Below are 12,603 nucleotides of genomic sequence, written 5' to 3'. Positions count from 1 at the left end.
ATTCACTAAAAAATTAACTGCCTGCCAGAACAGAACTCAATACGCTTAGTAAAGAGAACATCACCAAGAGCCTTTGCAACATAGCATCCACAATGTCTAACATACAGTAATATATTACTGGACATGTAAAACAGGAAAAAGTGATGGATACTCAAGTGATGAAACAGTCAATAAAAGTAGACCCAAGAAAACCCAGACGCTGGAGTTAGCAGACAAGGACTTTAAAATATCATACTTATGTTAAAGAAAACAGGGGAAAAGATGAACTAAATGGATGAAAAGATGGAGTATTTCAATAGAGAATTATAGACTTTATTAAAAAAATTCAATGGGGCTTCCCTGGTGGTGCAGTGGTTGAGTCCGCCTGCCGATGCAGGGGACGCGGGTTCGTGCCCCGGTCCGGAGGATCCCACATGCCACGGAGTGGCTGGGCCCGTGAGCCATGGCCGCTGAGCCTGCGCGTCCGGAGCCTGTGCTCCGCAGCGGGAGAGGCCACAACATTGAGAGGCCCGCGTACCACAAAAAAAAAAAAAAAAAAAATTCAATGGATGCCCTAGAATTAAATGCAACTTTGAAATTAAAAACACAACGAATGACTCATACATTGTTGGTGAGACTGTAAAATGGTACAGCAAATTAGGAAAACAGTTTGGAAGTTTCCTAGAAAATTAAATATACATTTACCATATGACCCAGCAATCTTACTCTTATTTATCCAACTGAATGAAAACATTTGTTCACACAAAACCTGAATGTTCACAGTGGCTTTATTTGTAATTGTCAACAACTTGGAAAAAACCTAAATGTTCTGCAACTTGTGAACAGATAAAATGTAGTATATCCATACAATGGAATACTACTCAGCAATAAAAAGTGTTGAAGCTCCTGTTACATGTCACATGGATGAATGTCAAGTGCATTATATTAAATGAAAAAGCCATATTGTATTATTCTATTTAGCTGTCATTCTAGAAAAGGCAAAACTATAGGAAAGAAAATAGATCAGTGTTTCTGAGGGGATCAGAGTTGAGTGGAGAGGTTGCCTACAAAGTGGCACAAGGCAATTGTGGGGGGAGGTGTTGATGGAATTGTTCTATATCTTGGTTGTGGTTATATGAGAGTATACATTTGTCAAAACTCATACAATTTTATACTATAAAGGGGGAACTTTACTTTCTAATGCAGTTTAAGAAACAATATGTTGAATGGGTTTAACTGCAGACTGGATACAACAGACAAAAGTAGGAGACTCGGGCTTCCCTGGTGGCACAGTGGTTGAGAGTCCGCCTGCCAATGCAGGGGACATGGGTTCGTGTCCCGGTCCGGGAAGATCCCATATGCTGCGGAGCGGCTGGGCCCATGAGCCATGGCCGCTGGGCCTGCGCGTCCGGAGCCTGTGCTCTGCAACGGGAGAGGCCACAACAGTGCGAGGCCCGTGTACCACAAAAAAAAAAAAAAAGTAGGGGACTGAAAGTCAGGTTAATAGAAAATATTTAATTAAAGCACAGAGGAGGAAAAAAGTGGGAAAATAAGGAACAGAATAGAAGAGACGTAGAATATGGTCCAAAAATCTAAAACACAAGTGAATGGAATCCTAGAAGGAGAGGAAAGACAGACTAGGACAAAATCAAGATGTGAGGAAATAAGAGCCAAGAATTTTACAAATATGAAGAAAGTTACCAACCCAGTGATTCAAGAAGCTCAATAAACCCAAGGAGGATAAATACCAACAATAACACATCATAGTAAGGCATATTATGGTCACATTGCTAAAACTAAAAGATAAAGACAAAAATCTTTAAAAAGACACTTTATCTTCAGGAAATTAACAGTAACATGACAGCTGGCTTCTTTAACAGAAATGATGGTAGCCAAAAGGTGACATATTTAAATCTTTAAATTGCTGAAAGAAAAAAAAGAACTGCCAACTTTGAATTCTAAATACAGTAAGTGTCTCTGTAAAACCCGTAAAACACAGATATCCTTAGATAAAAACAAAAGTTGAGAGAAATCATCCAGCCCAGATGGAAACACTGAAGAGCAATAAGGAATAAATAACAACAGATTTCAAATTTATGTGGACAATATAAAAGTCTATTGAGAATTTAAAACAAAAATAACATTCTGACTTTATAACACATGTTAAAGTAAAATATATGACAACAATAGCACAAAAGACAAAGGGAGGTAAATGGAGTTAAACTATTATAAGGTTCTTGAATTCTTTAGGACATGGCAAAAGTATACTTTAAGGTACACTGTGATAATATAAGGATACATTTTGTAGTACCCAACATGATGACTACAGGAAGGATACCAAAAGGTAAAACAAAAGTTTATTTTGGAGACAAAATGGAATAGTTTAAAGAAAAAAAAAAGGCCTATATATATAAAGAAGGCAGAAAAGGAAAAGGATAAAATAAAGAGAAAACAAATAAGATGGTAACAAATTCAACTATATCAATAATTACATGAAATACAGATGGACTTAAACATTCTAATTAAAAGATAAGGATCATCAGATTGAATAAACAAACAAACCTCAACTATCAATACAAACTCTTTTTAAGAAGCACACTTTAAACATAAAGGCACAAATTGGAGAAAATAAAGGATGAGAAAAGATATACCATGTAAACACTAGCCAAAATAAAGCAGGTATGGCTATATTAAAATCAGACAAAGTAGAGCTTAAGTCAAGAAATATTGCAAATGAAAAACAAAATGACATTTTGTATTGATAAAAGATAAATTCAACAGAAAGGTAACTATCTTAAATTTATAAAGACTATAATTAACATGGCTTTATCAGTTGATATAGCTTTGAAAGTTGACAATATTCTAAAAAAAATAGACTAATTCATAGCCATAAGCGATACCATTCTCAGTAACTGATATAAAAACCAGATAAAAAATGAGTAAAGAAATAGAATATTTGAATAACATGATGAACCAACTTGATTTAATTGACACACATAGAATTTGTATTCAAGTACACATTGGGTACTTAACCACAATAGATCGTATGACAGGTCACAAGTCAAGTCTGAACAAATTTCAAAGGACTGAAATCATACATTGCACATTCTCTGACCACTATATAGTTAAATTACAATTCAATAACAGAAAGACAAGTAGAAAATTCCCAAACTCTTTGAAATTAAAAAACATATTCCTATATAACACATAAGTCAAAGAAGAAATCACAATGAGAGTTAGAAAACATTTTGAGCTGAATCGAAATAAAAATAGGTTATTCCAAAACTTGGGGAATGCAGCTACAACAATGTTAAGAAGGAAATAAATAAATATATATAGTAAGAGAAAAAAGGTTGAAAATCAGTGCTGTAAACATACAACTCAAGAAGTTAGAAAAAGAAAAACAAGCCAAAGAAAACTGAAGGTAGGAGATAAAAATGAGTAGAAATCAATTCAACATAAAACTAACATACAGTAGAGAAATCAGCAAAGCCAAAAGTTGGTTCTTTGAAATACTAATTATATATATAGGGATATTAATAGTATGTAGGCTAAAACACAAATTAACAATATTAGGATTAAATAAGTAGCACACAGCTATAGGTTCTACAGACACTGAAAAGATAATAAGAGGATATTTGAAAATGAAGATATAATAGACAAATCCCTTAAAAATGAACACCCCAAAACTGATATAAAAAAATTAAAAATCTGAATAGTTCTGTAACTATTAAAGAATTTGTAAGTAAAGACTTCCCCATAAAAATGGAAAACTCCATGCCCAGACTGCTTCAGTTGTGAAGTCTTCCAAGCAATGATGAGACAAGTAATAACAATCTTACACAAACACTTCCAGAGAATGAGAGGGAAAACATACAACTCATTTAAAGACCAATATAATTTTGCTGCCAAAACCTGACAAGATTCTCTCTCTCTCTCTCTCTCTCTCTCTCTCTCACACACACACACACACACACACACACACACACACACACACGAATTATTACAGGGAAATACTATTGTTCATAAACCTAGAAGTAAACATTCTAAGCAAAATATTAGCAAATAGAATCTAGTGCGATATAGGAAAAGGATAAAGTATCATGACTAAGTGGAGCTAATTCCAAGAATGCATGGTTGGTTTAATGTTAGAGAATCAATGAATGTAACTTATCACATTAAAAGAATAAAAGAGGGAAAAAAATTTCAATAGGTGCTGATAAAGCATTTGATGAAATCCAACACCTACTGCTGATTTAAAAAACAAAACCAAAAAAAAACCTGTTGGCAAATATGGAATAGAAGGGAACTTCTTAATCTGACAAAGGATGTATCTAAAATAATCTAAAACTACCATAATACTCAATGATGAAATATCAAACACATTTTCCCTTAGGTTGGGAATGAGACAAGGATATCCTGTCACCAGTTCTAGTCTACATTATACAGCTAGGAGGTATTAACTACTAAGAAAACTAGTTTAAAAGGTATACAGATTCGAAAGGATCAGGCTAAATTTTCTTTATTCACAGATATTATTGTGCAACTTTCTGAAATGACAGAAATGTCCTATACCTTAATTTAGGTGGTAGTTCCACAGGTATGTGTGTGTATGAATACATATATATGTATGTAAAAAGTTATTCAGTATACATTTAAGATTTGTGCACTTTACTTAGGTAAATTATACCTCAATATAAAAAAATCTAACAAGAATGCATTAATGCAATTGGCTAAATGGCCTTTTAAAAATAAATTTTAATGGAGCAAGACAGAGAAACTTTTGCTAACTGTTGAGGCTAGGTAATGGGTACATGAAAGTTTATTTTCTCTACTTTTGTGTATGTTAGAAATTTCCCAAAATGGAAAGTTAAATAGATAAAAAATTTTACACAGACTTTAAAATTCACCTTCATTGTTATCTTGAAAGTTAAATAACACTCTTACCTTTCCTTCCGTTGCTTTCTTTGTTGATGAAATTTCTTTCATAAGCTTGGGAATTTCCCTGTCAAATTGTAAGAGGATTCTTTAAATTTCTAAGGTGTAATTCTTTACAAAAATATTTTAAGATTACAAAATGTACTATCATGTATTTAGTATTTTAAAAATGTGGAATAAAAATTAAAATGAGTTCACATACTCTAATACAACTGCAATATGCCGATGTCGAATTCTGACCCAGAGGTCATCATCTTCTTCAAGGACTGCCTCCTTTTCTTTCCCATCGGTTTTATATCTACAAGTAGAGAGAAGTATGAACTTTTTGATTATTCTCCCACCCAAAAAGTGAAACATTTTTATAAACAATAATTTTAAGATACAGCTCAAGAAACTGAAGAATACATCCACTATTTTGGGGGATAATGAATACATACTCAAAACTAAGGCATATTGCTATCCATACAATAAAAATCAAAGTGCTATGTCTACCAAGACCTTTCTACTTTCGTTAGGTTTAGCTGTCATTATTATAGAGTTTTATCTCAGCAAAGTGGTATCTTAGAAACAAAAATTCAACGTTCCACAATCAACTTTAAGAACAAGAGTGAATACACTAACAATTTGTATTCTAGTTGCTCAAAACACTACTTTGACATACTAATAACCATCAACTCAACTATCAAACATCCATTAAGAAAAGAAATGTCACCCCCTAATGTAGCCTATTAAGTACTGCAGGTGTTTCAGAGTTGGTACAAAATTCACAAACATATATCATCTGTTTCTATATTCTTCCCTAACCCTATAACCACATCTCCTTTAAAGAATGGGAAAGGAAATGAGAGAAAAACTAGTGTAGCCATTAAAAACCTTGATTGCTTTAATGAGTTCTACTGAACTGAGAGGCAATTCAAGAGGTTCATGAAATTACTCAAAATGGGCTTCCTGACTGCTTCCCCAAAAGTAATTCCTCGCTTCTTTTATGCAAATAGCCAGCCTCCTTCCATTTGTGGAGCTGGAAAATTCAATCATCCCTGGGACTGTCAACGTCCTCAAGATCAGAATGGACAGCATTGAGCTTTCCTAGCACTGGATAGCAGACAATAAATGGAGATTTCTGCTGTATAAATATAATCATTTCTACAATCCCCCAAATTTCAGGCCCCATCTATAAAACCATCTACCTATTTGGTCTTAATTACAGATGCCCAAAGGCAGAACGACTGTGCTTAATTACAAGACTGCACTAAGGACAGAGGCCTTTTTGTCATTTAAAATGCTACTTTGTACTTCTTTAACCTTTGATTTATAAACAAAGATTAAGGTAGCAGGCCTGACAATACTAAAAGATGATGACAATCCTAAGAGTACATTTAAAGAGGTCACCAAGATGAAGAACACAGTCTGGATACTTAGAAGTTTCTGCTCTGCATTACTTCCATTAAAAATTGGGATGGAGCACAACCCACAGGGAGTTCGTGCTTCCACCTAGTCTTATCCCTGGACTTTTTCGATTCATTCAAAAAATCTCTGACTTCTTTGTTTTTGTTTTTAAATAAGTCTCTCTATTACTCTTAAAAAATTAAACCTTGCTTTGCTTGCCAGCAAACCTAGGGAGATCATTTTTTTAAAAAAGTACTAGGTTAGAAATGTCTGAAACTTATGTCAATAGTCTGGAACCAAATTCTTAAGTGTCCATCAGTTTAAATCGTTTCTAAGTCTCTTGAGCAACGTAGGTTTAGAGACCTAAAGGATAAGAGAGGTAAACAACATGCTTTCTGAAAATTCTGAAAAAACTGCTTAAAACTACTTTTATATTAGAATAACTACTTTTATATTAGAAAAACTACTTTTATATTAGAAAAATGTTGATCTACGTCATCTAACATTAATACAAATAAAGAAAAACTCAGAAGCCAGGATCTGACCAGAATGCAAATAAAAATACAATAGAAAATACAAAATTAGTTTAACAATATTTGGTTTAAGAAAAAATATTAAGTATTATAATTAGCACAAGTTTTTGGATCTTTTTAATCTATTAAAATTACTAAATTAATTTAAACATAACATTTCAGAAAACTAATTTTCTTTTTTATTACTATGCTCAAAGCAGTAAATCTTAGCTGAAAAATGCCAATTTGGATTTAGAAATTATGATATCAAACAACATGTTATATATTTATGTGTATATATATATATATGTATGTGTGTGTATATATATACACACACTCATAAATGATGCACAAAGGTACAATAAAATGGTTCCTTAACAGAAAAGTGATTTCATTTTTCATTTAGCTACTTGATATTACTTTTAAAGTTAATATGCTTATATCAGAGTTAAGTCAATAATAGGTACCAAATTGGTAAACTTGTATCTATTCTCAATAACCATCCTAATGAGGTTCCTAGTCTTCTAATCTTTTTAAATACACTATGTTGACAAGACACACATATAGATAACTTTTGGATGTGTGATTCAGAATAATCACAGCCTAACCAATTTGAATATGGTTTCCACTTCAATAAATATAGTAGTGAGCCTGGTATTTACTGAAAAGTACAAATTCCAGCTGTTTAAAATCTATTTTTGTTGTAGACACAGTTAAGGAAGCAAATACACCGAAAAAGCTTCAAAGCAGTTAAATTACCCATTAACTAACAAGGTCAAGATATTTTTAACAGATTATGATTATAGGGGTAAGAGAAGGATAAAGTCTCTGAATGAAAAAGGTTACAGGGGCTTTAGATTTCGGGTGCCTGCACGAATCATTAAATGCTAATATCCTATCCTGTTTGTATATGCCCTATATATTCCCTTCAAGTTATACTTGCTTGTATGTATCATTCTCAATCGGCAGTAGATCATATGCCATTGCCTGAAAGGTCAGTTCATGCAGGACAGTGGACACAGGATCAAAGCCACGATCAATTATTATGAGCTGGGAATGAGTTTTACCCTGGAATAACAAAATAAAATTATCTTAAGAAACTTCAATTTCTTTGTGTGAACATATTTTTAGTATCTTAGAAAACAAAAGCAGACTTTTCCTAAGTTCTGCCCCATTCCTAAGAATGTGAAATTATATTAAAACAGAAAAATCTGAGTGGTATAACAGGGGAAAAAAATAAGACTACAAAACCAAAAGCTTTCATAATTAGAGTAAGAGGCTATACTCAATAATACGATATTGTGAAAATTCCTTTAAAAAAAGTAACATTTGGCCTGCACTAAATCTATTTCCTTAGGAATTCAGCTCCATAAACACTAAAACTGATATAAATTATGAATAGTAGTTATTACTTGAGCTCTTTATGCTACACACTGTGCTAAGCAAGAAATATCCACATTATTTAATTCTTATAGCAACCCTGTGAGACAGGGATTATTAACTCCATTTGACAATGGGGGCATTAAGGCTTAAAATTAAGTAACTTGCCCAAATCACATAGCTAGCTAGTATGTGGTAGAATGGAGATTCAAACCCAGGTCAGCTTCACTCCATGGCCTGTACTCTTAACCTTTACGCATTTTAAAAGATTACATTGATGCCAGCTAAGATGGTAAATTACAATGAAAGCTTTGCTATCATTAACTCACAAACAGCACTAATCATTAAACAGTGAATAATAGTGCTGGGAAAAATCATTGTTAATATCAGTATCTTCTATACTTCATTTTAAAAAGTAATAAATTCTCTGGATTATTATTTGGAGCAGTAAGAGATAACTACAACTCAGACAAACATTTCTTATTTATTTACTTCCAGCAGACAAAGGTAAACTACATAGAATAGATCTTTAAAATTTTTTTTAGTTAACCATTCACTCATTTAAATAAACCTTGAGATAGTATGGTATAGTGATTAAGAGCACAGCCTCTGGAATCAGGTAGATCTGGGTGTGAATCCAGCCTTGACCACTTTCTCTCTCATTTTTTTTTTTTTTAATTTTTTGGCCACGCCACGCAGCTTATGGGATTTTAGTTCCCTGACCAGGGATCGAACATGGGCCCTCGGCAGTGACAGCATGGAGTCCTAACCACTGAATCTCCAGAGAATTCCCAGCCTTGACCACTTTCTTGTTGTACAACTTTGGACAAATTGCTTAACTTGTTAATATCTCAGTATTCTCATTAAAAAAACAAACAAAAAATATATATTTAATCAGAACCTCTGCCCTACAAGATTACTGTAAAGATTAAATGTAATAATACCATGAACACTTATCACAGTGCCTGGCACTTAGTAAGCCCTCAATACATGTAAGTTATGAGTCTTCAGAAATATGAATAGGAAAAAGACTGTGCAATATAAGTGCTATATCAGGGCTTGGGACTATGAAAGTATGTGAGAGGAAGAATTGCTTGACCTGAAGAGTGAGGTAAGACTTCAAAAAGGAGGTGACACTCTCTCAGGTCCTTGAATGAAGAAAAGGTATCAAGCATTTCCAAGGTGTATAATTTCTGAGGCAGAAAGAATGGAAAGGACAAGTTTGGTTTTTGTGGATTTTCCTTTTTATCATTGAAATCATGAAGGACTAAAGGGATATTAACTAATATAATGATCGTTTATCTTTCCTCATTCAACAAACATTTATTGACTACCTACTATACTATGTATACCGAGCCATTATCTTCATAACTACAACCAGGACAACAGATTTCACTAGTCCTCCAAACCAAAAACTAGTAACTTTTTAAAGTTCTGAACCAACATTACATCTAATCTTACACCCTCCATTCTAGCCAAGTTGTTTGTGAATTTTGCCTTTTTCTCTATGCCTCTGCCCAAGGAACCCTGTTATCCAAGAAAAAAACTCCCTCTTCTGTTATACTCATTATTCAAGCTCAAGGGCCTCTTCCTCTAGGATGCCTTCCAAGACTCCAGTTACAATAAGATTAAGCCCCAGCCTATGTTCCCACTACATTTCATGTATTCTTCTCTCATTCCTCTTACTACATGCATTGTAATTGGTGGTTTCCTTGCCCATCTCCTCTTATAAACTATCAACAGTTCCTTCTTTTTATTTTTCAGCTACTGTAATATGGCTTCCTAGCCCTGTGGCACCACCTCTGGCAGTCTACTCAAGCTCTTCACTCTCCAACCCAAGCTCAAATGCTAGAATTCCCCAGGTTCTAATCTTAGTCTTAGATTACTTTATATTACCTTGATAAGATAGCAATAGCTATCATTCATTAAACTCCTATTATATGCCAAACACAAGCTAATCTGCCTAACCTTCATACCAACCAAGTAAGGTACATATCATCTGATCCATTTTATAGATGAAAATACAACTCAGAGTAAATAATATGTCCAAGAACACAAAGCTGGTGATAACAGGAAAAATTATGTTTATTAACTGTTTACTCAGTTGCAAGCACTATTCTAAAAACTTTTTATGTATTAACTCATTTAATCCTCTATTTTATAATATAGGTATTCTCTTATTATCCCCATTTTATAGGTAAGAAAACTTAGGCACAGAGAAGTTACATCATTTGCTAATTGACATATCTATGAATTAAATGGCATAGCCAGGATATAGACAAAGTGCTTATTTCAAAACCCTTATCTTCTCCTCTAAGCCACACTGTCTATTAAGACTTCTACTACCACTTATATCAGTGATTCCCAAATCAAAATTGGGGATCTGTGTTAATGATTCTCAAATCAAAACTGGAAAATGAATGAACAACAGTTTCCTTGGTTTAGAAAGAAATAAGACAGACTTTATGCATAACCACTATTTATCTTTTATATGTTACCTTTATTAGGCTCTTTTCATCAATCTTGTAGTAGTTTTCAAGTTTTTTTTCAACAAGCTGAGCAAGCTTACTGGCATTATCCAGAGGTTTACTAGAAATGGAAAAAATGTTCGAACAATTATCTTTCTTTCAAGACACACTTTACAATATCAAGTTGAATTCTAAAATTAAGCCATAAATTTATTAATTTAAAAGATTTTATAAACATGGAGAAGTTCAGATAATACATCAAATATAATGCTATATCAATTTGTCTGGATTTTATCAATGTAAACCTTATTATATGTGCTTCAGAGTTTTTTTCATATGAAGGAAATATTATAAATAAAACCGCAGCTCCTTTATTCCCCTCCCAATTCTCGGTCTTCTCCCCCACCCCTAGCTACCCCTACTCCAAGGCAATACTATCATGAATTTGATGTGTATTCTTCCTGTCATTACTATTATACATATGTTTACTGTTTTATATGTGTTTTAACTGTATGTTTTTACTGTTATATATATGTGTGAGATCTATGTTGACACATATCAAATTTAATCACTTTAGTTCAATATAGTATTCCATCATATGATTTATACTGGATTCTATACATTCATTCCCCTAAAGATGGATATTTAAGTCATTCTCAATTTTATACCATTGCAAACAACATTGAAACAAATATCTTTGTACATACATCTCCATGTACATGTTTCTCTAGATATATTATTTCTAAAAGTATAATTGCTAGATTATATGGTATGTACATTTTCAACTTTTCCAGATATTACCATATTACTCTCCAAATTACTTGACCAATTATCTCTCCCACTAGCAGTATGAGATCTCCCTACATGCTCTCTAACATTCAGTCAACTTTCCAATATAGTCTTTTGCATAAAATCTTATATACCACTGTCTTCTAAAATGATAAAATCATACTCTAAATTGTAACTTCATGACCAGTGACATTAGTATAACTTCTGAGTCTACAAGAAATTGTAAGAAAAGGCTCTTCAATTAGCAAACCAACCTCAAAAATGGAGGCTCTCCTTGTAAGGGGCTTCAAAGTGTTAAAGGACCTTTAGGTTTTATACCTCAAAAGTAAATAAAGAAGCAACTATAAAGAATAATTTATTACACATTTTGCTTTAAAATATTTTCAAAAGGAAATAATTTCATGTTAGAATTACACTTGAAAAGTCCATGAGGCATAAAAGAATACTTTGTGAAAGAACAGGTAGGATTCTAAAAGCCTGATTATTTAACTATTACAATAACTCCAAACAGGTCCAAAGGTGAGCCATTAAATTATAAATTGGCCTCAGTTATCCCTCAGTATCCACAGGGGATTGGCTCCAGGACCTCACTCAGATTTCAAAATCTAAGGATGCTTAAGCCCCTTTTATAAAATGGCGTAGTATGTGCATATAAACTATGCATATCCCCCATATACTTTAAATCACCTCTAGATTACTTATAACACTAATACAGTGTAAATGCTATGTAAATAGTCATAAATACAATGTAAATGTTATGTAAATAGTTCTCTGCATGTAGCAAATTCAAGTTTTGCTTTCTGGAACTTCCTGGAATTTTGTTTTCTTAATATTTTCAATCCACGATTGGTTGAATCTGAGGATGCCGAACCTGTGGATACATATGGCCGACTATATTACATACTCATTTCCCTGAACAGAGCCAAACACCAAGAGTAGAAGCTTGAACAGAGACTGAACTCTAGCAGGAGATAAACCACTTAGTTCAGAATGTAATTAGCATATCACCTATCAGAAAAAGAATGTTTCCAACACCTGAGGTATGAGTGAAGAGCCTGTTTGGTCACATCTGAATTAAGGAGATTTACTATATACTTTCTAAGTAATTAACAGAAAATTTTTTAAATGGTCAAGAATAATGAAACTTAAAT

At 33.1% G+C, this 12,603-nt stretch overlaps 1 protein-coding gene across 2 annotated transcripts in view; it reads right to left on the bottom strand.

Annotated features, from left to right (window-relative positions):
- The window catches only part of STXBP3 (syntaxin binding protein 3), a 57,135-nt gene that overhangs the window by 19,175 nt on the left and 25,357 nt on the right, over window positions 1–12,603 (bottom strand). For both annotated transcript variants that reach the window (XR_013827163.1, XM_079913619.1), the window contains exons 8-11: window positions 10,694–10,784; window positions 7,759–7,883; window positions 5,120–5,215; window positions 4,927–4,984 (exon numbers count right to left, since the gene is read on the bottom strand). Coding sequence is in view for 1 of the 2 variants with exons in the window: in XM_079913619.1 (XP_079769745.1) it covers window positions 4,927–4,984; window positions 5,120–5,215; window positions 7,759–7,883; window positions 10,694–10,784 (370 nt within the window). In the remaining variant the exon portion in view is untranslated. The remainder of the gene's footprint in view (window positions 1–4,926; window positions 4,985–5,119; window positions 5,216–7,758; window positions 7,884–10,693; window positions 10,785–12,603) is intronic.

The sequence above is a fragment of the Stenella coeruleoalba genome (genome assembly GCF_951394435.1).
Source record: "Stenella coeruleoalba genome assembly, chromosome: 1".
Classification (NCBI taxonomy): Eukaryota; Metazoa; Chordata; class Mammalia; order Artiodactyla; family Delphinidae; genus Stenella; species Stenella coeruleoalba.
This window is presented reverse-complemented; position numbering and strand designations above follow the sequence as displayed.